At 40.4% G+C, this 24,577-nt stretch overlaps 2 protein-coding genes across 3 annotated transcripts; one reads left to right on the top strand and one right to left on the bottom strand.

The window, feature by feature from the left end:
- Positions 1-265: 265 nt before the first annotated feature.
- On the top strand, positions 266-6,568 carry BIRC5 (baculoviral IAP repeat containing 5). The gene is made up of 5 exons (XM_075216721.1): positions 266-318; positions 1,339-1,498; positions 4,439-4,548; positions 4,950-5,067; positions 6,323-6,568. Exons 2-5 carry the CDS (start codon positions 1,355-1,357, stop codon positions 6,416-6,418), a joined length of 468 nt encoding a protein of 155 aa, XP_075072822.1. The 5' UTR covers positions 266-318; positions 1,339-1,354; the 3' UTR covers positions 6,419-6,568.
- A 3,653-nt stretch (positions 6,569-10,221) lies between these two features.
- LOC142161255 (uncharacterized) lies at positions 10,222-17,905 on the bottom strand. Of its 2 annotated transcripts, none has more exons than XM_075216719.1 (8): positions 17,806-17,905; positions 16,561-16,807; positions 16,382-16,465; positions 14,862-14,950; positions 13,748-13,933; positions 13,506-13,643; positions 13,161-13,353; positions 10,222-10,653 (listed from the first exon to the last, which is right to left on the bottom strand). In XM_075216719.1, the coding sequence occupies exons 1-8, from the start codon at positions 17,818-17,820 to the stop codon at positions 10,322-10,324; spliced, it is 1,284 nt and encodes a 427-aa protein (XP_075072820.1). In that variant the 5' UTR covers positions 17,821-17,905; the 3' UTR covers positions 10,222-10,321. The 2 variants fall into 2 exon arrangements, with proteins under 2 accessions (XP_075072820.1, XP_075072821.1); XM_075216720.1 differs by having other exon boundaries at positions 10,222-10,560.
- Between the last annotated feature and the right edge of the window lie 6,672 nt (positions 17,906-24,577).

Below are 24,577 nucleotides of genomic sequence, written 5' to 3'. Positions count from 1 at the left end.
GCCAACTCTCCCGGAATGTCCGGGAGACTCCCGCATTTTGCGAGAGTCTCCCGGACTCCCGGGCGAGTGTGGCAATCTCCCGAATTCTGCCCACTTCACTAGGAAGTGCCCACTTCCTAGTGAAGTGGGCAGAATTAGATCCCAAACGCCGCGATTCCCGATGAATCGCGGCGTTTAGCCCCGCCCCCCGCTGTCAAATGACGCAATTTGCGTCATGACGTCACAGGGGGCGGGGCCGAAATGACGCGATTTTGGCCGCCCCGCCCCCTCACGCCCCCCTCCACTGGCTGGCTCCCGGAAGGGAGCTGAAGAAAGTAGGTAAGTATGATATATCCCCCTACCTTGCAAGCAGATATGTGTTCATATAGATGAATTACTTACTCTCTTGGAAGTCCTGTAGACTGTAAATATCAGCATTTCTATCACTATTATACATCTGCCCTATTAATAACATTGGCGCCAAACTCCATTTTACTGACCAGATGGCAACCAGAGCAACCGAGTCCTCTTGGACTAGCGGCACACACCGGGGGTTAGGTCTCCCGCCTTCAGGTTACAAAGGTTGAATCCCCCACCATTGGCTATATTGGAGGCTACAGTTTAGATAGTGGTAGGGTGTCCAAAACGATGCTTCCGGTTTAAAATATTATTTAAAAAAAACAAACTTGCCTGGCTCTAGGAAATGACTATATCAAATAAGGCAGCTATACGGTAACGTCACCATAACATTCAGGCGGGGGCTATTTTGTAGACAGTTGGGTATTTTCCCATACAGAGCTCATTATCAGACAGACCATAAGGGAGACCCAGAAGGTGATTTTTCTCCTATTAAACCGGGAAAACAAGGAACCCCGCCACCTGCATTCCGATGTATGAGGTAATGACGTTGATGAGCATTCCGATGTATTAGGTAATGACGTTGATGATGTATGATTGTGGACGGTCGGCTGCAGCTAGGATTTATTTTGATTAGTTGAGCACTCAGCTGTAATTTTACCCGACAGTCCGACACAACGTCAAAACATCAAGTGTCTGCAAAAGAAACAGCGACACTCCCCCATGCAAACCCTTAATAACTTGCAAGAGTGAAATAAGAATGGAACTAGAAGTCCCAGCATGCCACAGGTTGCCTAAATGCTAATAAAGTTTGTTTTAGGTGCAGGGCTTACGGGCAACTGTAGTTCCGTACGGCAATGCATGCTGGGTGATATAGTCCTAGACCTCAGCGGAAGGCGGAGTAACCGCCTGTTCCGTACGGCAGTGCATGCCGGGTGATATAGTAGAGGAGGTTGGCGTTCTCCCGTGGTGCTTTGTGGTGTGACGTCAGGTTCCTGCTAGGTTTGAATTCGGCGCCATGATGAACGGAATCGTCTTGCCGGCCCCTGGACCCGGAGAGTCCGAATTACCGGACGAATGGCGGCTCTACCTACTGGACACTCGCATCCGGACCTTCAGCAACTGGCCGTTCATGGAGGGCTGCGCCTGTACACCTGAGAGGGTGAGATGAGAGCAGAGGGGCCGGGGACAGTGACGGCCAAGTACCTTCTGTATTGGTCCCTCCTCTATATATACACACACCTATAGTGTGTGTTGTTTGTTTTCTCTCCACCTAATACTAACAGATATATTTACTCACCGTTCTCCCATTCCTATATATATATATATATATATATGTTTATTAGAGAGACAGACTTGCTTATACAAGCATTTCATTGCATAACTTTTTTTTTTTGGGCAAATATAAAGAACTTTGGGATAAAAGTACAATATAATTAAAATGTATTATATACACACCCAACTTGTCCCTCTTCCCTGTCTCCGAAGTATTATAAATACTATATGCCCTTTCTGTGTGTATATGGATATATAATCTATCGCACACTTTCCATCTGAGCAGGGTAGTGTCTGTAGTAAACATCTGTGCCCCATGTCTAACACTGACAAGTAATCACTGGGTGTTAGACAGCTGGTGCATCTATAATACCCCATTTATAATGGACCAAAAACCTGGGTTTTTGCCAAAACAAGCCCAGATGACCTGGGTCGAGGTGCAGTGTGAATGGTCCCAGATTTAATTCCTGGGTGACCTGGGTCTTTTGGTGGGGTAATACTCGGATCTGCCCCAGGAAGCCTGCACTATGAATGGTGCGACCTAGGTTTTTCAACCTGAGTCTCCCAGATACAATGTTAAAGTGAAGGGAAAAAAAAAAACATCACAAGATGAGCCAATCAGAGCTCCTCTTGTGATGTTGCAGTGGAGACCCCAGGCAGACCTGTGTTCAGTATGAATGTGGTCTACCTGGGATTTTGACTCGGGGGGAGTTTCTGTCCCCCTGGCAATATGCCGGGTTCACATACCTGGGCAGCAGTATGAAAGCGGTATAATTCTGCTATAGAGGACAGGATTCCACTTGCTGTGTTTATGGATTGTTTGTAAAAAATTCTTGGGATTATTGCTGCGTAGCAGAGTAACAAATCTCTGAGGGGCAGGTTCAATTTCTCAGCGGTAATTTTTTTTAATGCGTTTAAAAAATAAAATAAAAATGAGAATGATCCAAACAGTTTTGACATGTAATTACGGCTGTTTTTACTTAATGCAACATTTAAAAATTGTAGTAGTCAATTGGCAACGTCACCACCGCGTGTTATTCACAGGTGTAAGCTAATTTTTAGGGGAGGGGAGGGTTTAACGTGGCCATCTAGAATAAAGAAAATGGCATACATTTGTATTGCATTACACAACCTTCTATTTTATAATATCTACATACAGCACTTTTTTTTTTTTTTGTTACTATACTTTTAGCTATACCATAACAGAACATACCTATTAGTATGTATATACATATATTAGTGATTATTATGTTTATATTTTTTTTAACATTCTTTTTGAAAAAAAAATAATCTTTTCCATGTTATACATTACTGAGAAACAGATTTTTTCATTTTTATTTACATTATAACATGATTTCAATAGTTTTCTTATGTTCAATTTTTTTGCACAGCCATGAGATGCGAGATAAAACTGCAGAATAGACAGTTTACTGTGCCATGTTAAAAAAGAATTGAATAGCTTTTAACGCTCCTCCCTCTCTCTCTATACTTTCAATGGATCATCAACTTGTCCGCAATAGGACCGTTTTCGCAAACAACGGTGCGTTAAAAATAATTTAAATAATGGGTAAGGTTAATGCACTTCAGAATGAGTGTTAAAATCACTTACCGATGTGTTAAAAAATTTTTTTTTACCGCTTAGAATTGAATTCCTGCCCCTAATGTACAAAATAATTTGTTTCTAATTGGTGAGGTAATTTAATTAATCGCAGTTTAAGATGCCCTAACACTGATATATAATTGGTTAGCCAGATTACAACTATGCATTTGGCTTAAACATTAACATGGTGCCTGGTAATAATCAGACTGAAAATGATAGAATCATTATCAGGCATGTGTGGTTGGAAGATGACCGATATGACGTATGCATGTAGTTATCCTCACACCACGCAATGGGGCATGTTCAATTAACTTGGCTATCTGCGATTACGCGCTGAAACGGCCGTCTACAGTAATACGTGATACCGCAATAAGGCTGATTTTCCTACGCACCCTATAGGGTTTGTGGAACTGTATTTGAGTAAAGCGCAGTGGCCACGTAATCGTGGACGGCCAGGCTCATTGAAAACGCCCCAAAGTGATTTAGTACTTGGGTTAACTAGAAGCATTGGCATTTGTGCCCATCTTTAGAATAGGGCTACACAGGTGAATTTTACCCACCATTATGTAGGATGATTAGTTAGAAGAGAACAGCAGCCATCTATGTGACTATTTACATGTGTGCACTTTTCATCGCCTGTTGAAAATAATCACATCACATGGTTGCACGGCCCTAATATGTGTTGAACATGTCAGTGACATTTTTACTAGTCATGTTTTTTTGACCCGCTGACTCACGAGTTTGACTCTTAGTTGTTCAATTGTGTAGCTTAACATAACTATACAAACTTTCGCTGATCACAGCCATTTTAATGTTTCTAGGATTGTTTTATAGGTACAAATTAATCTGTAACCCACAAAGATATGATTGTCAAGGGAAAATATTCAGAATTTCGATGTAGGGCATTTTATCCTATATTTCTAACTGCAGATGATTAAATCCCTATATTTACTGTACACTTGCATTATCATTTGAGCCACCATGTTGTCAGAGGTAAGATCATCGGCTATTTATATAGTGCCACTAATTCTGCAATATAATATTAACTTTGTTAGGGCAATAAATTGTTATTCCTTGGAGCATTTATCTGGTATCTATAACTGAGGTGAGTGCAGTTGTGTCCTGGACAATGGAAAGCAATAAAAAATGTCAATGTTGTATATTACCCTACATTGGCATTTGTACCAATAAATGACTCGCTTTGCCGCTTTCTTTTCTTGATGACAGATGGCTGCTGCTGGCTTTGTCCACTGCCCTAGTGGGAACAGTCCAGACATTGCACAGTGTTTTTTCTGCCTAAAGGAGCTGGAAGGATGGGAACCAGATGATGACCCCATGTAAGTGTTAACTCGTATAACCATTATTCTTAGTCTCTTATGTGTGCTTTGTCTCCCTTAATTGTGTATATTGTGCATGAACCGTTTTTTCTGTGCTTGAAAATATGGTAAAAGGATAGAGCGCTAGTTGGCTCTAGGTATGTAACATAGGTGGGTGATATACTTGCTGTCCTTTTAAGTGCATCCGGTTGCTCGTTACTGTTGTAGAGGAAGAAATGTACATTCTATCCTTAGACTGTAAAAACAGCTAGCTTTACCCAGAAACTAATTTAAAGGTTGGAGCCATCTTATTAAAGTTCAGTTAGTCATTCAGATGAATCAATAGAAAAATGGCAGTGGAACTCTACAGCAGACTTCTTAACTTCAAATGCAATTAAAATATTCCCATTATAATCCCACAGGGAGGAGCACAAGAAGCATGCCTCTAGCTGCTTGTTTTTAAGTCTGAAGAAAAAGGCAGAAGAGCTGACAGTCAGTGAATTCCTGAAGCTGGATAAGGAGAGATGGAAAATAAAAATGGTGAGTAAAATCCTTCCACGATAAACTTGTTTCTCTAACCAAATCCGCATGGCTCTGTACTCTGAGAAATTAATTTACAATACTATTACCATTATGATGAAGACCAATGCACACAAGCAATTTGTTGCAGGGCGTTTACAAAACAAAAAAGAAAACCTTCTACTAGGTTTGTAGTCGGCAAGTGACTCAATCCAAGATTGAGCAGTGTACGCCACTCATTGCCCTTCTGCTTTGAGAGGGAAACCACCTGACAGGTGAACAGAACATCATTTGTACTTCTTTAATACCATGTTCTACTAGTGCACTTATGCTTCTGTCATTTACAGCAATATAATAGCACAGGTATTATATCAGGAAAGCTGCATTGTAATGTGGGTAAGTAGTTCCAATACAGATTTCAGTGTACTCCCCAGAAATTTTTGCCAGCCAGGGTGGGGGCAATTGTAATACTTTTTTTTGGAGGTTATTGCCTACAACTGCCAGAACTGGTGAGACTTGTGGTCAGTGGTCTAACACACACTGCTGGATTGTAGTGCTTGCATACTGTCTATTCTAATAGGAGAAACAATAGTTTATTCTAATAGGATTCTGTTGGGCTCCAAGATGTTGGGAAGAACACTGGATCTTAAAAATTTGGATGTCTTACACCATGTTTTACTGTGTATTGCAACAAAATAAACTACTCAAATCATTTACTGTTGAAAGATTTGTCATCCTGTATACTAGTGTTTCCCAACCCTACTCCTCAAGTACCCCTAACAGTGCAGGTTTTCCAGCACTGTTAGGGGTACTTGCCTAACACTGCTGGTAAACCTGCACTGTTAGGGGTACTTGACAGTGCAGGTTTTCCAGGTGACCAGTGATGTACCACCTGTGGATCTTTCAAAATGTCTGTAATGATTACACCTATGCTGCAGCAAAGAGATATGGAAAACATGCACTGTTAAGGGTACTTGGGACTAGGGTTTGGAAACACTGTCCTATACTATCATTTGCCTAGTTTTTGTATAAGAATTTTGGCTTCCCCCCCCCCCCCCCCCATATTTTGCTCCTACCGGCTTTGCTTCGAGATTCAGAATACTAAGCTACTAATTCACATGTATTTCCCGTTCAATATTGTGCCATTGCTGGAGTCTATCATGAGGGTTTGTTTGGGTTGTAAAAATGCTATACAAAATCCTTGTACAGGAGCAGAAAAACTTCTCACGCGCACCGCTAGAGGGAACCCTGCACTAATAATTTGTTTATATTCCAGCAAAAACTGATGAACCAGCACATTGAAAACTTCCAGTCCACAGCGAAGACTGTGAGAAGTTCCTTGGAGAAGCTGGATAAAGATGAAGCAGAGTGACTTTTGTTATATTTCTGTTCATAGTGACAGGTCTTCACTCTGTTTATAGTGTATATATTGTTAATATTTTCTTGTGTACTTGTTGCAGTAAGTAAAACTGCTTGAGAAATTTTTTAAAGTCCATTTTATGAAAGCATTTTTTTATTTAAATTGTCCATGATAATTGTGCGTGTGGCTTTGTATATTTCCACCCAGTGCGACTGGACACGTCCAGGCGCTGTTCCTAGATGTTACTATACGATCTCCCTAAAACATAAATATCTTGGGTTATTTGGAACAACACACCTCATTACACAGCACTCTACCTTACTTGGTCCTTGTGAGATGATCCCCCTCCAACCTCAGGACCTACAGATGTGTTAACAGGAGGAGAGCACTAGGATATAGGGTAGGTGATTGGAGTGCCATGAAGCTGATCAGTTGCAGTATTACTAATAGAGATGCTCAGGCTCGGTTCCTCGAGAACCGAACTTACCTGAACTTGGGGGGGATCTGATTACCGAGCAGAGTCTGCTTGGTACACTTGCGCTTTTTCGGAATTGAAAACGAGGCAAATCGTTATGTAGTCAGATCTTGCGAGTTGTGAAATATATAAATACTGCCCTCCATGGCGATCTAGCGCCATTTGAAAGAGAAATAGTAGGGGTAGCACACTGTGTAGAGCAGTTGGTCAGCTAAGTAGATAGAAATGAAAGAGGGGGTAGCAGTGTACAAAAAAGTACTGTGACATCCAGGAGAACTCCATTGCGAATTCTCATTACAGAAAAATACAAATACTAGTGCTGTCAGGGTTGGTGTAATTCTGCAGTAAAATTCTATTGTGTTATATAGGTAACGGACAAGGAGTGCTGCATTGCTAAGAGTCATTGCTGAAATAGAAATTATAGGGCTGGCAGTCTTGGTCTAAATCTGCAGTTACATTTTACTGTACCATAGCTTATACAGAAACAGGAGAGGTGGCCTTGATGTCACTCTCTAGTCTGTCATGATTATACTAAGCCCTCTACCTCATGTGCTAAAGTCTATGTTCAAGTGCATAGTGGTTTTAAGTCAGGGAAACAAAAGCTTAAATAAAAAGCTTGTACCTTTTTTAAAGGGAAAAAAAAACCCTCTAAAAAAAGTGAACTGTAGAAAAACATAAAATTGCCAAGATACCATTCTACCCAAAATCTTACCAGGCATACCAGCATCAGGTAGCTAAATTTCAGTACCTGCAATCTACACTCATATTCATCCTCATAATTGTGTACATCTTACTCAAACAATACTAATTCATGCCCGGTGGAATCCACCATCACAGAAGTCTGTGTACTTTGATGTAATTGCTGATAATGGCCTTCCTCATGGAATTTGTGGTTCATTTTATGGCAGAGCTGTTGAGATTTTTGGGCAATTCTTTTACAGCAGAGCAAATGTCAAAATGTTGTGCTGACTCATCTGCATCTCCACTGGGTGTCTTGGGAAAGCTAGGTTTTTTCCTAGAAGCAGTTGCCAGAGAAACTGAAGGAAGAGAGGTCATTACAAGATGTTGATGGCTCTTTGATCCTGGTGAAGCGAATTAAGTACTTAATCTACAATTACAATATAGTTAGCGGATTTGCTTAGTTTAATTTCCTTCAATTTCTCTAGCTGCTTCTCAAAAAGTATAATTAAAGCAATCACTTGCCTCAAGCTCACAGTGTCTGCACTCTTCACAGGTGACTACTTTGCTGGCCAAAAGTACAATCCCTCTCAAATTCTAGTCGTCTTGCAGCTGCTGCATTCTCCTACATGCCGTTGCACAATCATGAAAATTATCCGGGACACAGACAGCATCTCCTGCATGTCATTGTAATTTTTTAAAAAGTTCTTTACCACCAAGCCGATTGTGTGAGCAAAAACAGGAAATGTGATGGAATCCCCTCTGCTGTAATGCTCTAACAATATTGGTGGCAGCATCAGAAATCGCATGTCCTCAGGAGAGTCGAAGCAGGATAAGCACTGTTGCAATGACATCCCTTAGTTTTTAAAACAGGTTGTCAGTGGTATTACCTCTAAACTGCGCCTTGTCTCATGTCTGACCACTTTGAGACCACCTCTCACTCCTGCCTTCGAGACTTCTCCCCACTTATGGAATTTCCTACCACACTCAATCCAACTTTCCCACAGCCTTCAAATCTTTAGATGCTCTTTGAAAACCCATCTCTTTTTAGGTGACCCTGTCCTTGATAACACTATTGACACGAATAATAATATAGAAAATAACAACAATATGCTTCTTAGTGAAGCAGATGATACAGAGTAGCCTGCCTAAGAAAAATGTGATGTACTTGGGTACATGCTGGTGAAGGCGAATCACTGCCCCAGTGGGCTGTCAGTCATATAATCTTTAGCATGCCCAGTTCCGCTTGTCCCCATATCTGTGGTTAAGTGTACAGTGGGTAGATTGCATTTTGTAACCCAATAATTACATTTTTATAAACCTTCTGGTAGAGGTGAATAATAGCTTTTCTAGTAAAATGTTGTGATAAAATTTGGTAACGGGGACACAAGACCGCAAGTAATTGTCTAACACCAGCTGCATTAATAGTGGATATTGGATGCAGATCTAATACTAGCATAGTCCTCATGGCATCTGTGATCCGCTTTGCAACTGGGTGACCGCTTTCTACCTCTAGCAAAGGATTGTTTAACAGTCAATTGTTGTAAACTACTAGTAGTCTTCATCTGGTCTGGGTTGAAGATCCACCCCAGCAGCAATAATTCTTTGGAGGAATCATGGTTAGTGGAGTCATCTAGCCTTAGCAACTTGGATGCAGGACTAACGCCCATTACTTGAGGATATTGATGATGGTGTTGGGGTGTAGATGAGAGAAGGGAGCTAGCTGATGCTGGACTGCTTGTTGCTACTTTTTTAACATAAGTATCTGATTTTCCCCAACAGCTTTCCATGAACTCGCTTCAAATGTTGTAATATGGATGTTGTAATCCTAGATGGTTAAGGTCCCTACCTCTACTGAGTCTGGCTTTACAAACGCTACATATGGCTAGACAACTTTTGTCAGGATTTGTATAAAAATAATTCCACGCATAAGAGGTGGATTGTCATGCCAATGGCCTTTTTCTTATCACTGGCAAGAACTGCTACAATCTTTGTTTGAAAGTGTATGAAAATAATATTGTGACCTGTGAGGTGGTCAAAATTGACTGCAAATGACTTGAAATTAGTGTTATTGAGGTTAATAATAATGTAGGAACAAAAAAGTGCAGAATTATGTGATTTTAGCATATTTTTGCAATGTCTGTAAAAAAAAAAAAAAAATACAGATCCAAAACACAAAAGGGCAGTTTTGCCAAAACATGAAGCTAATCCAGATCCAAAACCACTTCACAGGGGTCAGTGAGCATCTCTAATTACTAAGTATTTGGCTGTCAGATCCTCATGATGGACGTGTCTAGAGCAGTTCAGTACAGGTTACCTGTAGTAGGGCTGATGGGACTGAAGTAGGGTGTTGTCCAAAAGTTAATATCTTTAAATAAGGAGGATAATCTGGCAAAACATTGTTTGTACATTAATGTCATTGTGTAAAATCTGACATCTCCCTATACTTTCCTCTACTTATGACAATATTTCTAATTTTTAACTGGACATAGTTCAGTTTCTACAATCTTGAAAAACATTCTTTTAAATGTAATCTGACATTAATTTTACTGGAACCTAAAACTAGTTTTTGATGGAACTTAAGTACAACCTGTAATGAAACCAGTGGTGTTCACTGGAGTACACACAGTCTTTTTTTAAACTGTTTACAGAAGCACATTGCTTTAGTACAGTGTGACTTTAATAAATGCCATGATCTACAGTGTTTTAATGTCCGTTAACCATAAAAACCATGGTTTAAGTGTGACGACATCACAATGATTTCAATCTGTGGGCTGCTTCCAGTTTGCCTCGGGGAGGCTTGCTTTGGATTTTGTGACCCATTTTTGAAGCACTTCTTTGAGTTTCTCTATCGCCCATAGGGTGTCTTGTTCCGAGATATCGCGATGCCAGACAAGACGTACAAGGCACGATGAGAATGCTAGAGCTTTCACAGCCACCTCTTGTCCTCTTTGCAGATCTGCAGCGGTCACTTCACTCAGCTGAGTGCACAGCTCCTCCCCTGAAAGTTTATCAGCGAGTGTGAGAAAAACTATGTTACTATCCACAATGGTCGGGTCTGTAGAGCAGAGTGGGGAGCCCAGCTCCTGTACAGCTGAAGGAACAGAGGAATGCACGAGATTGTCAAACATATGGAGAGAACATATACGAGGGGAGGGGTATTCACCATGGAATAACAGGACCGGCTTATGTCTTTTGTTACTAGATGAAGTGACTGTCAGACTGCTTACCTTAAATATGACTAGTGGTGTGTGTGTAAGATTAGTAATCAGCAATGGCATTTCAGAAAAGCATAAACAACGTAAATATAACATATTACACAAGTGATACGAATATCTCTAAAATCTAGTAAATAAACGGACTTCAGTGTCATCACTTTCCTGTTCATTATGAAACCATATATAAAATGATGACACAACCATAAGGTAAGGTATAATATTCATACTCCTTGTATTTCTAGGACCTATGTAAAAAAAACCTGTTGTGGTCTCATGCCTTTATATGGTTGTGAGACGCCTTTGTGACTTCTAACATCCTTATAATTTACTGGAGCTGCTAAACTATTCATATATAAAGGATACAGTCCACGATTCAGAGAAAATATACAAAATCAGTAGTTTTGTTATATGAAACATCTTTTTCTTGCCTATATAAAGACTTGAGGTTTCACTAGCAGAATCCCTGATTTAAACCATAAGTGACAGAAAACATATGCTGAATGAGACGTGCTCAGGAATTTATTTTTTGGTGGATGTTCTTTTTAGGAGTGTAACTGCTAGTTAAGTGTATTCGTCACCTACAGGTACCAGAGCCGTTTTGTGGACGGAACTAATAATAACAACAAGCTTTCTGTTCACTTGTTCCCTGATCATTGGCCATGCCTGAGTGATGTTGCTTAATCCATGGGAACCAATAGGCTGCATGTTCATGAATGTTGGCTCAGCCCACAAATTGGCTGATTCCACTGCACTCATATATAGAGATAGATATATATCTATATCTATATATACAAGTTAACCCGTGAATGATACTCATGCATTCTAGTCAAATCAAGCTACTTAAGGTGTTAAAAAGGTTCTTGTCATGCATTTGGGCCTAGCCCAGGCCTCCTCAGGGGAAGAGCGTTACTTCCCGACGCAAGCGCCCTTTTTTAACGTGGTTTTGTCCACATGTCACCACCTCATCATTTTTCTCCATCACCTCATCCTTCATCTTCATCGCCACATCCTTCATCAAACTACTTAAGGTGTTAAAAACTCCCCACTGTCACCCCCGGCAACCACCAACCACTCCCAACTGTCACTTCTCCTTCAAGAAATATATAGGTGTGTATAACTCTGCCCAGCAGGTGGCGCTGCAGCTTGTTTTTTTTTTTTCTTCCACACACTCCACTAGGCATTTATATAGTAGATAGTGCTTAAATGGTCTAATAAACCTGTACATAGCAGCAAACTATCATTGATACGCTGCATGAACACTAGGGGGAATTCAATTGGCCGCGTTACTGTTAAAAGTAACGAAGCCTGTGCGTTATTACCAGGGCCGGATTAAGGGAATGGAGGCCCCTGGGCTAAGGGGCCCTCCATTCCCCGCGAGGCCCCCAATGTGAGCCGTCCGCCGCCCCCCACCCCCCGCGAGGACCCCCCCAAGCACTTACCTGTCAGTGCAGTCCTCCGTCCCGGCGCGCTGTAAGCTCCTTACTGAGGAGATCTCGCGAGAGTTCATGAACTCTCGCGAGATCTCCTCAGTAAGCAGACTACAGCGCGCCGGGACGGAGGACTGCACTGACAGTGCTCAGCAGCATTGATCGGGCCGGGGGCGCCCCCGCCCCCGACCGATCAATAATGCTGCTGAGGAGTTTGAAGGGCCCCCTGGATGCCCGAGGCCCCTGGGCTATAGCCCAGTTAGACCTCGGGTTAATCCGGCCCTGGTTATTACCGATATTATGGTAGTTCTAACAGCGGTTTTTTGCGTGCAGCTCCCTGAGCTGTGAGCAGAAAGCCGGGTTAAAACTACCGTAATAACGATAATAGTTTTAGCGCTGCTGTACTTGGGGGGGGAATTGAATTCCCTCCTAGGCATGGATCATAGAATGTGACAGGAACTCCGTCCTTCCAAGGCCCTGCTACATGCAGGAAAAATATGATTCAATGGGTTAAATTACACAGTACAAAGGAACAATTTGATATAAACTGTGGGTCTTCATCATGCCCTGCCAGCCTGTCCTAAGTTATTGGTTTGTGTTTTAATCTGTATTGTTCCATAGTTTCAGAAATAAAATTATTTGACATTTTGGGTGTGTTAGATTATGTATGGTCTGTGCCCCTTCTTGTTATTGTTCATCTCCTGTTCTGTGTGTACCCTGTATTAAGGTATGGGGACAAAGCAAACTGTAATTCAGGAAATGTACTACTGTGACAGGGTCATTGTCAAGATATGAGGAAGGGGGTGGAGGCATGCACTAGGGTACAGACGGAGAATTAGGTAGTGGAAGGAGCAGCACAGTATAGTGATGTCAGGCTTCTGTCATACTGATGGGGGAAGATTGTTGTGTCAAGTGCACCTCTACATAAAATGAGGTTTTTAAAACAAATTTTTCACCTTTAGCAAAAGTTTTTGCATTATGATGATCCAACTTCACATTTTCCTGTGCATGTTTCAATGCTACCAACCCAGCTGCTGCAAGTATTCCAGCCTGACGCATTCCCCCTCCAAGCATCTTCCTTGTTCTGCGAGCTTCGGCCACAAATTCTGCTTGCCCACCAACTAATGAACCCACTGGAGCACCGAGTCCCTGAAATGGAACACACAAGGTTTGTATGGATATAAAGCCAAAATGACCCGAGCTAAGCTATCTTACTTTAAAAGTACAAGTTATGGTTATTCTTCACATATTACAAACATTTTCCAGGCTCACTAGTTTTACCCCTGTATTTTGAAACATACTTTTGATAGACACAAAGATACGGAGTCACAGTAATGAACAATCTGTGCTGGCTCCACACCCATCGTCTCTGCAGCGTTTATAAGCCGTGCCCCATCCAGATGAACCTTCAGCCCATAGGAATCTGCAAGATCCCGCACCTGCACAGGTACAATAGACTGTTTAGCAGGGAAAGAAGTACATAGATAGAACACATGATCCAAACGTGTACATTAAAGTGAAGTAAGCTTCAAACAACACCCACCTCCTTCATGTATGATAAAGGTAGTACACGTCCCCCCATACGATTGTGGCTGTTTTCCAGGCATATGAGTCGTGTTTGTGCATAGTGTACGTCTGGGTATCCATGCTGGATTTTACTTTCCAAATCTTGCAGGTCAAGACACCCGTTTTTCAGTGTTTTTATGGGGCGAGGAAACACTCCAGCAACCTGAGGCGAGATGTTCATGAAGACATACAGAAAGCATGTTCACTTTGCAATACACGACAACTGAAGCCAACATTAGCCTTTCATTATGGTTACAAAATACCTATTCTAAGGGCAGTGTATAATCAAAATGGAGATTCTGTCAGCTAGGAAACCGATGGTTAAACATTTATTTGCCTGTACATAGCAGGCAGTGGCAAAGCATGTGGATAGGACAGGGTTTCCGAAACCCAGTCCTCCCTAACAGAGCAAGGTTTCCATATCTCCTTGCTGGAGCACAGGTGTAGTCATTACTGACTGACACATTGTAACAGATCCACAGGTGATGTAATTATGTCACATGTGATCCGGAAAACCTGCACTGTTAGGGAGCCCTGAGGATTGGGTTTGGGAAATCCTGGGATAGGAGTCATCAGGCATAAAGCTGTGGTATGGTTGTGTGTAGATATGGATAAAGTGCCAGATTGCATCTAGTGGAAGAACATAAATTAACCTTCGTGGAATGCATCACAGACATCTTGCATAACACGTCTTAAGATTCCAATGAACATGGACACGACATCCACCCATCCAGCTCATTCACAAATCCCTAGCAGGGTAGAGAACTTAACATCACCACCCCTAGGCTGACCTCATTTAGCCTCCTTGATGGAATACTTGAATCCAACATGTGATGTTATATTGGAAAAAGTTCATACAAATAGGTTCCTTGCTCATAGATGTATTGTTTTTGAATTATGTTAATTATCTGTTCCCCCTTAACAAATCTTCCCTCTTCTTGTTTTCTCCCCACTGCACTCCGCTTTCCGACCTAAATACTTACATGTTTGTTTTACAGTTACATTTGTTTTATATTTTTTTTTTCTATTAAAAAACACCCAAAAAGGTTTTTTGTTTTTTTTAAATTATGTTCTTTTGAAGCATATCTTACCTGTGCTATACTTCCCTGTTCATAAATGTACATGTGAGATTCATCCCCAAGCAGGACCTCGCCTCCCCTGATACGACAGTGACCCATGACTACAATAAGAGACACATGTCATACAGGTGTCTAACTACTGCTGCTAATCTACATTTTAAAGTTGATGTTTACCCTCACCTAGCTTCCATTTATTGACGTGTACATACCCTCCTGAAACCTTCACTTCACTAAATACTTATATCATTCTGGCTTCCTTTGTGCTTTGCAGCCATGTATTTATATAATAAGAGTGGTTGCTTTTGTTGCTGCCCTGGAATACAGCGCAGCTCTGCCTACAGCAAAACTGACCATGTAATATCAGTCTGTAGCGGGTTGGGGTAGTCGCCTGGAACCAGAAACAACAGCAGTACAAGGTCCAGCATCCCAGCCATTTATTAACTATTTTATTTTCATCCTAAAAGTCTGCGCAGTTGAGACTCTTATATTCTACCACCTGAAATAAAGTTTAATTGCAATGTAAATTTATTAACATACATATCATTACAGGGAATAATCATCTATAAAATTACGCTCCTCCCTTTCTGTGTCACAAGAGACTCAGGCATCATTTAAAATTTGCTGTTGGTGTGGGCAACACTGATCTCATGTGATCATTCAGAGCCAATGTGCTGAAAGCTGGCAGCTTGATGATGTCACGTGATATTTGTCAGGAGCTCAGTGAGCATGCTCCTACCAGTACATGGGATGTTCAGTCTAATTAAACCTCATAAACATTCATAATTGCCCGGAAACGGCAACGTGATTCAGGGCCGTAGTAGAAACTGTAACAGTAAATGTAACATATGTTAATTTTTTTTTACTCAAATATGCTTAGACATATGTGGTCTATTCAGATATCAGTTTAATGTGCAGTTGAGTGTATGTGATATGTATACTATCAATTAAAAGTCATAAGGCAGGGGGGGGGGGGGGGGTCAAGACTTTATTTCTTACATGTGTAACTATTGTATGTTTAAATGTTTAAATTACAATGGTAGTAGTTCACTTATAAATATAAAGTTCCCCTGGAAGGAGCAAATGACGTCCCACTGAAGGGTTAAGGCCTAGAATGAGAATTTGGTTTTGACCAACACCGAGGCCATGTAATAAGACGTCCTTTGCGGAAACAAAAAACATTCTGCGACACCTTCGTGAATATCATTTACATATCTCATCCCGCAAAAAGGACTCTCAATTTATCATGCAGGTAAAAATGTGCCCATCCAGGACGACTCAGCCACTCCTTTCAGAACATACATATGTTGCAAAAGTTAACAAGCAAACACAAAAACAGGTTTGTGATGTCCCAAAGCCTAATTTGCTCTTGAAGACAACAATTTTACACTTTCATAAATAACCCTTAGATAAAAATACAGAAAGATAGAAAGATGAAGCAACTCACTTAGAAAAAGTCAAAGAAGGGCACGTGCAAAGCAGTAAATTAAAATCATAGGACTGAGAAAAGCCCCTTTAACCAAAGGGACACTTGCCTGAGATCAGATTTCCCATTGTCCCACTTGTCACAAAGAGAGCATCTTGTGTTCCAAGCAGTTCAGCAACATGATGTTGAATTTCTATATAGACAATAAAAAGTATTACTTTTTTATTTTGATATTATTTTAATTACCTTTAACATTATTGTACTGCCATTATGTTGGTGACAAATTACTATTCACAGTGGGGTCTTCTCCAAACATGTCATCTCCAACCTCAGCCTCAGCCATTGCCCTTCTCATCTCTTCACAGGGCTTAGTTACTGTATCACTGCGCAGATCCACCACCCGAACCTCTGCACCTCCTCGTCCCCCAGTACACACAGAGCGGGCGCCTGTAACCGGCAAAGACCAAAAGGATGGAGCATTGAAAACAGCAGCCCGTCCTCTGCACTGAGGTGAACATCTTGCAATCAATCTCACCTAAAAAGACAAAACATAAAATCTTGCCAAAGAGGGCGACCAACTTTTGAAAATATTTTTCTGAAAAGTGGAAATGTTGCCTATAGCAACCAATCAGATTCTAGCTATCATTTTGTAGAATGTATTAAATAAATGTTAACTAGAATTTGATTGGTTGCTATGGGCAACATCTCCACTTTTCAAACCCGCCGGAAACTCTCAGCTTCATACATTTATTCCTAGAACTCTATAAAACTATTACCCGCCTTTCTAAAACTTAACAGGTTTATGACAGAAGATATTTGCATGCTCCACACTAATCCACTAAAGCAGGCCTGTCCAACCTGTGGCCCTCCAGGTGTTGTGAAACTACAAGTCCCAGCATGCCCTTCCAGCTATCAACTGGCTGTCTACCGTCAAAGCATGCTTGGGCTTGTAGTTTCACAACATCTGGAGGGCCGCAGGTTGGACAGGCCTGCACTAAATGAAACGAATGATTACACCTCATCCCAGTACTTGTGGGTGAAGACAAGAATTTTTCTAAAACAAGAATTCCAGTGGTGGCTAAAAAAAAATAAAGTGATGAACTGACAATCTTCAAACTCATTTCAGTAGTGTAATGGTCATTAAGAGATGATTCTCAAATCTCAAAACCATTGTTACCAGCTCTACCTAATTTTCAGGCACTTTATCAGAATTTAAAGATTTGTCCCTATTTTTCAATAGCGACTAAATACATTATATTCCTGTTTTTCCTGCATGTAAGATGCAATTCTTATCATTAATGCTAAATATCTGGTCTTCGTAAGTATTTAAAATGCAGAAATTGTTGCAATAAAATGTCATGAAATATGAGCTGACGGGGATTGTAGTGATCTACCGATTGCCCCCCCCCCGATCTGCCACAGATGTGATCGCAGGCATTGTCGTGCCTGTTGATTGTATTTTGCAGTTGCACACAGGGATTTGTGGCACTACAATACCCAGCTGCTCACTCAGGTCGCCCAGACATCACTTACCACCGCTGCCATCATTTGTGCACACAGAAAGATAAGTGGAATCTGGACTTATAGACCGTAGGGCATTGTGGGCTTAAATGAGGAACGTACAAATATTTTCCCAGCATGCAACGGGATTATGTCCCTACTGAGGCTTTCAGGACTACATTTCCCATGATACATCAGGACACCATCTCTGCAAGTAGTTGAAGAGAGGTATGAAGCAACAACTGTGACCAAAAGTCTAAATTATTAATTGTACTAAAAGAAGTGTAAATGGTCCTCACTCATATCTAGTAGTATTTCTCAGGTTTACATGTAGGCTGTGTTACAGCTGCACTGTAGTAGGCACCTAGGCTACTGCAAAATAACACAATAACTGAGGCTTCATTTTTCCTCCATAATATTATACCTAAAGTAAGTTGTACTTTTAATTTGCTATAAATGCACAGAATATATATATTTTTTTTAAATATATACTTGAATTGAAAATGCATATATTATACTTGTTGAAATTGATTTGCACTTTATACTATAGTATAGAGTATATGCCTAGGGCAGCATGGTGGCTTAATGGTTAGCACCTCTGCCCAACGCCTTATCCATGTGGAGTTTGCATGTTCTTGTGTTTCCGTGGGTTTCCACCAGGTGCTCTGGTTTTCTCCCACACTACCTAGTGGGTTAATGGCTGTTATTAAATTGACCTTAGTCTCTCTTGGTCTGTGTGTGTTAGGGAATTTAGACTCTAAGCTCCAATGGGGCAGGGACTGATGTGAGTGAGTTCTCTGTACAGCGCTGCAGAATTAGTGGTGCTATATTAAAAGCTGAGGATGATGTTATGCATAATTTGGGTCATTTATAGTTTTGCTATGATGCCGCTTCTTACAAACAGTATATTGGGTAGCCTGATGTAACTGGTAGTTCAGTTGATGATTACAGGTGAGAAATATTGAAAATTGGCATTCTCATAAAGATACAGTATCAGAATACAAGGGACATTCAGGGGATGTCCTCTAATAACTGTTATAAAAGTAAAAGCAAGTTAAGGTTTTTCTTTAATTTTTATAAATTTAAAATCTCTGATTTTTCCATTCAGTGATCGGATCGAATACCAGCGGTCCCTAACCTCTAGGAATGGTCCTAAGTTTTAAAGATTTATCTCTGGAAATGTTCCTTGTTTTTTAATAAGGACCAAATGCAGAACACCATTCCTCTTATTGTATTTTAGATGTAGTTATTACTCTGTTATTCTTATTATATGGGATTTATACATTTTATTACAGAAGAGCATTTCAAATGGAAATATTGAGATGGTAAGTATGCTCAATGAACATGATGGAGTTATTGTGCACTAATGTCTTGCCAATATTGTTATTATTATTATGTTTTATTTATAAGGCACCACACGGCTTACACAGTACAGCAAAATTACTGGATTACGTACAAATAGGAGCAGTGGGTACAGATAAGCATGGATGCATGTCACGAACACCCAGCCTGTCCCAGATACAGCAATCTGAACAGCTCTTCGTGACTGGCGTCACCTTAGTCACTTACCAATGAATACACCTTTTCTGCCACCACAAAGGATTTATTATGGAATCCTTACGTTCAGCAAAACCACGTATTAATGTTTCACACTTAAATCACATACACATGTAGCATGAGCCTTCCTGGGCTTCGTAAATTCACAAAGAATCACAGAGAAAATGCTAGATTTAATGTATTTTAATCCGATAAATAATACATTTCACAAGTAAGTTTCAGAAAATAAAATAGGAAATAAAACCAGTGTCACTACTTACTAGTTGAGACTTGGGGCTAGATTTACTAAGCTGCGGGTTTGAAAAAGTGGGGATGTTGCCTATAGCAACCAATCAGATTCTAGCTGTCATTTTGTAGAAGGTACTAAATAAATGAAAGCTAGAATCTGATTGGTTGCTATAGGCAACATCTCCACTTTTTCAAACCCGCAGCTTAGTAAATCTAGCCTTTGGTGTGTGAGGGAATACAAATGAGAAATATGGGACATTTCAGTTTTTATAGACCCCCCCCCCCCTCATGAAAATGCACACATTATTGTGTAAGTCAGAAGATTTTAAATCTTTTTCCACATAGCTCTCATCCCCTACCTTTGGAGTTTAGCTGTCAATAAGGACAGATTGATTTCCCAAATATCGCAGGGCTTTCAAAGTGACCTAGGGATGTCCTGAGATCGGGAATGTTCACAGGACCTTGAGTTCTCACCACTGCTCATTCTGCTTGGCTAGATTGTTTACAACTTTGGGGCTTCAAACTCTTCAGAGATGCCTCTCTCTCCCTGGTCTGGCTAATTTCAACAGATTATTGACATTTGCAATTCAGACTTGTGTCATCTAGCAAAGCACATGTTGAGATTACTTCACAAGGTTACATACAATATACATGGTCATACATGAATTCAACAGAAAATAACAATCAGCCATTAGATATACTACATAATCGTCACAATGCAATTAACAGAACACATCACATGGCATACAAAAAAACATTTCAGCATAAGAAAAACAGGGACAGAGAGGAGGATGAAGAGTGGGCAGACTTTGTCTGCTTCCAAAGTTACCACTGACTTTCTGGCTGACTTAACCTGGGTTGAATTAATTAATTGATATAATGTATTGGCCCTCTACACTCAAGTGTAGATGTGCATGTACACCGTAGTGGGTTTAAAAGTACCCCTGGAAGGTGATGCACTGTCACTGGGTCCTCTCACCAAGAAGCCTGTTGGCTAAAGCTTGTGGTGTCAAGTACTTCTGTGCTGCTTCAGTGGGGGGTTCCCTAACATACCCAGTGAAGTGGGAAACACTGTCATCATCATTTATTTATATAGCGCCACTAATTCCACAGCGCTGTACAGAGAACTCACATCAGTCCCTGCCCCAATAGAGCTTACAGTCTAAATTGAGTGCCCAGAGGAAACCCACGCAAAAACGAGAAGAGCATACAAACTCCACACAGATAAGGCTGTGGACGGGAATCGTACTCATGACCTTGATGCTGTGAGGCAGAAGTGCTAACCACTAAGCCACCATGCACAAGTATTGGATTTTAACCGGCGCCACCACAATTCAGATTCCAAAATCCTATATTTGCTGTCAAATGAGAAGGAGAGTCCCTGAAGTCACTCCAGTAGAGACTGATATACTCATATGGACCCCCAGAAACATGTCACAGTGGTGTTTTTATTTGTACGTTGTTTTAATTGCAAGGTGGATTATTATTACTCGCTGGGAACAGAGGACTCTGAACTTGGACTGCAGCTGAGGGGATTTTACAGCGTTCAATATAGAGTTTAACGTCTGCTATACCAGTGAGTGCAATCTGCATTGTGATTGTAACTTCTAAGTGGTTTTACACTATGTCAATTTTGTTTTTATTAGAATAAAGTATATCCGCAATATATTAGAATTCCTGAATGCTATAAAACAAACTGAGGAAGACTTGGTGTGTGTGAGGGAATACAAATTAGAAATATAGGAACAGCCAAGAATACATCATCATAATCATTATTATCATTTATTCATATAGCACCAGCAAATTCCGGAGCACTTTACAATTGGGAACAAACACAGTAATAAAACAATACTGTGTAATAAAGACAGACAGAGAGCCAGAGCCACTAGCCAGTAATACCATATAGGCAGCTAGCAAATCACTCAAACAGATCTAATTGGCACACCGTACTAATTGTCTATAATGGTGCATATATTTAGACACAAAATGGCATAAAGTAATATATAAACCAAAACCTTTGAGTCAGTAGAGCAGCTGTAAAAGGGGTGTGGTAACCCCACTTGTGCATATGGACACATAGAAGAGGTAAGAAAAATTACAGCACTGAAACTGACCAAAATATAAACCAACGCAGTGCTAAAACGGATTGATATTTGTTATAAATATTTATTGCACATCTGACAATTTAAAATTTACGAAACTCAATAAAAACACAATAGTTAGCTACACAAAAGACACAACATTGTCAGCATAAAAAACAACAATACAAACAGGTGTTTATTATAACTGCTCAGTGATTGACCTGGAAAAGTTATTATCTCTATACAAAACAGATGCAGTGAGCCAATGAAAAATGTCAACTGTTACTGAAGATGTTTAAATGAATATTGATTGATCCACAAGAGATAACAAATTGTTCTAAAAGATTAATTTAGAACTACCAATTAGGCAGATAATAAATCACTTGGACCCCACAAGAAACAGCAGTAGGATCTTGTTGCTTAATATTGAGCTACAAATCCTACTACTAATGATCTACACAATATAGTGATCATATTATGGCCTATTTGGGTGATATTCATATTGCTGAATAATGAATTGTCTGAAAAGTACAGACATCTGTGTAATCTAGTTACATATTAAGGATGTCAATACCCAAAGGTACCAGAATGAATTGCTAGATGGCCACTACTTGGAGCCTTTAATAGACAGCCAGCATATTACTTGTACCCCTCTAGAAATAACATTAGGACATAAATGTTGCATGCTAACTGTTAAGCTAAGAATCCTATTACTTAGGATCCATATAACTTAGTGAACACATTTTAGTTCTCTATTTGGGATTACCAATATATTGTATGGATGTCAGAGATATACATAGACACCTATGCAAGTCATTTATATATGGTTAAAATAAATAAATATAAATCTAATATAAGATCTGAAGCGGAGAGAAATTTGGTTTGCTAGATGATTGCTGATATTATTTTGTATTAGGATCAGTTATATATTATATTAATTTTGCCACAAGTAGAGTTAAGGAATTATACACCAATGAAAGTGTTTATTGTTTGAAAATAGTGAGACAGCAAAGCAATTGCATTAAAAACTGCAATTCAAAATCACAAATTACACGTTATGTTAATCACCACACAGAATACACGTTGTTTTTACCCTTTATTTCACAACCTTCCAAAGACCAGGAGAATCAGTAATAATTTTAAATCATACTAATAGGTTTGTAAAATTTTCATTTGAATGTACGACCTAGAGTGTCCTGATATACACTGCTTTCCCTGTAGTCCCTTAGACAGACAGAGAGATAACAAGGTTTTTTTCCACATGCTTACAATATATTGGATATATGTGAAACATTTCTTTGAAGTTTGCATATAAGGGAGCACACTTTAATATTAAATGTTTCCTTGAGACTTAAAGATAAACAATATACATTATTGGAGATTTTTTTGTATTCCGGATCTCCTGGCGCAGATCTATATGAGAATATAAACACCATACGCTAATAGAGCATGTGCAATTGCACATGGTCTTTGGCAACAATTTTTTTTTTATTAATCGTGGCCTTCTGTTCTGGACAGGAGAGATTTTTTTTATATCCTCTAAAAAGCTTGGGCTGTATGCTACAAATTTTACACTTTTTTTCATGTTTTATGTTTTCTTATCTGTGTCCATGGCTGATGGGGGTAACCATAGGGTTGGACCATGGGCCGACCACCTTCTACCTAAGTCACCAGAAGTTCACTCTAAAAGAGAAGCTGGAGCACCCGGCTCCAAAGTAATGCTTGGGCAAACCTCAGGAAAAAAGAGACCACCTTAGTCTTGCAGTGAAGGTGGGTGTGAAGACCCTTGCCGCTGCTAATTGGCTTTGTGGCTCAGGTGCTTCGGCAAAGGGAGTCCTTCCAAAGGGACCTCATGGCTCCAGGGCATTAGGGAGTAAAGTGGCTTTTCTTCTTTGGCACAGAGATAGAGGGAACACACTATTAACTGAAATTACAGGTGGGTTGAGTGAAGTGGCACCCATATAATTAACAAATACCCACCTATCTCATCAATAATCGATTCAGCCTAAATAAATGTCATAACAAAATAATAATAAAGGTTTTTCTTGCCTCACCTATTTCATCATCTGTATATGTGTCTGAGATTAGTTTTCAACAATTAATAAAATAGACTCTGACTCTAGTGAAACCTTAAAACAGTACTATTTTTTTATAACTATAGACTGAGAGGCTGATGCAGAGTTGACTGCAAAAATAATGTAATTTATGAGGGAAAAGAGCGTACCCAAAAATAAAATATTTTCTCTGTTATGCCTCATGGCTATTGACATGAGCTTTCAGAACAGGTGACAGAGGACTTCGCCTTTAGCAGCCACCTTTCCTGTAGAGCTGGACACGCTCGCGGTACTTGGATGTCCCCAAGTGTTAAACTCAGCGCAGTGAAAGCTCATATACAATACTGTGGCAGGTGGGTAAAAGGCAGTAGCGGATGTTTAGAAACTAGCTGAAGTCAGGGGTCCGTGGCAGGAAGAATAGTCAGAAACAGGCAAAAGGGTCAGGGATGCAAGTGAGCAGGAGTATCCAAATAACAAGCAGAGGTCAGGGCAATCAGAGATCAAGCGGGTCCAAAACAAAGCCAAGGTCAAAACATGAAATCTATCAGAAGTCAGCAAACAGCACACAGTAGGTCAGCTATCCACTGGGAATAAATGCTATAACCAGCAGGGAGTCTAAGCCCTCCCTGCCTTTAATTCTCAAAGTGACCAATCAGGGAAGGGGGAAGATGTGGATCCCAATGAGCCCCAGCAGTTGCATAATACTTAATTAAATTTAGCCCACAAGTTACTGCGCGCTGGCCAGCAATGTCGGGACACAGCGCTGATCAGAACAGCGTCTAGCACAATAGCCGACACAAAGAACCCGGAAGTGACAGCTTGGCTGTAGTCATGACAGCCGGGACGCAGGTAGGAGCGGGTGGCGGGGAGCCGCTGCTCGTAACG

This window comes from Mixophyes fleayi, chromosome 6 (genome assembly GCF_038048845.1).
Source record: "Mixophyes fleayi isolate aMixFle1 chromosome 6, aMixFle1.hap1, whole genome shotgun sequence".
Lineage (NCBI taxonomy): Eukaryota > Metazoa > Chordata > Amphibia > Anura > Limnodynastidae > Mixophyes > Mixophyes fleayi.
Note: the sequence above shows the minus strand (reverse complement) of the source record. Positions and strands in the feature narration are given on the sequence as shown.

Excerpts from the sequence above, each read along its gene's own strand:
- BIRC5 (XM_075216721.1), top strand. The coding sequence starts at position 1,355 with ATGATGAACGGAATCGTCTTGCCGGCCCCTGGACCCGGAGAGTCCGAA. Across the intron at positions 1,499-4,438 it reads GCGCCTGTACACCTGAGAGG|ATGGCTGCTGCTGGCTTTGT; the intron begins GTGAGATGAGAG and ends TCTTGATGACAG. Across the intron at positions 5,068-6,322 it reads AGAGATGGAAAATAAAAATG|CAAAAACTGATGAACCAGCA; the intron begins GTGAGTAAAATC and ends TTTATATTCCAG.
- LOC142161255 (XM_075216719.1), bottom strand. Across the intron at positions 13,644-13,747 it reads CTTTATCATACATGAAGGAG|GTGCGGGATCTTGCAGATTC; the intron begins GTGGGTGTTGTT and ends GTACCTGTGCAG. Across the intron at positions 13,354-13,505 it reads TATCTTTGTGTCTATCAAAA|GGACTCGGTGCTCCAGTGGG; the intron begins GTATGTTTCAAA and ends GTTCCATTTCAG.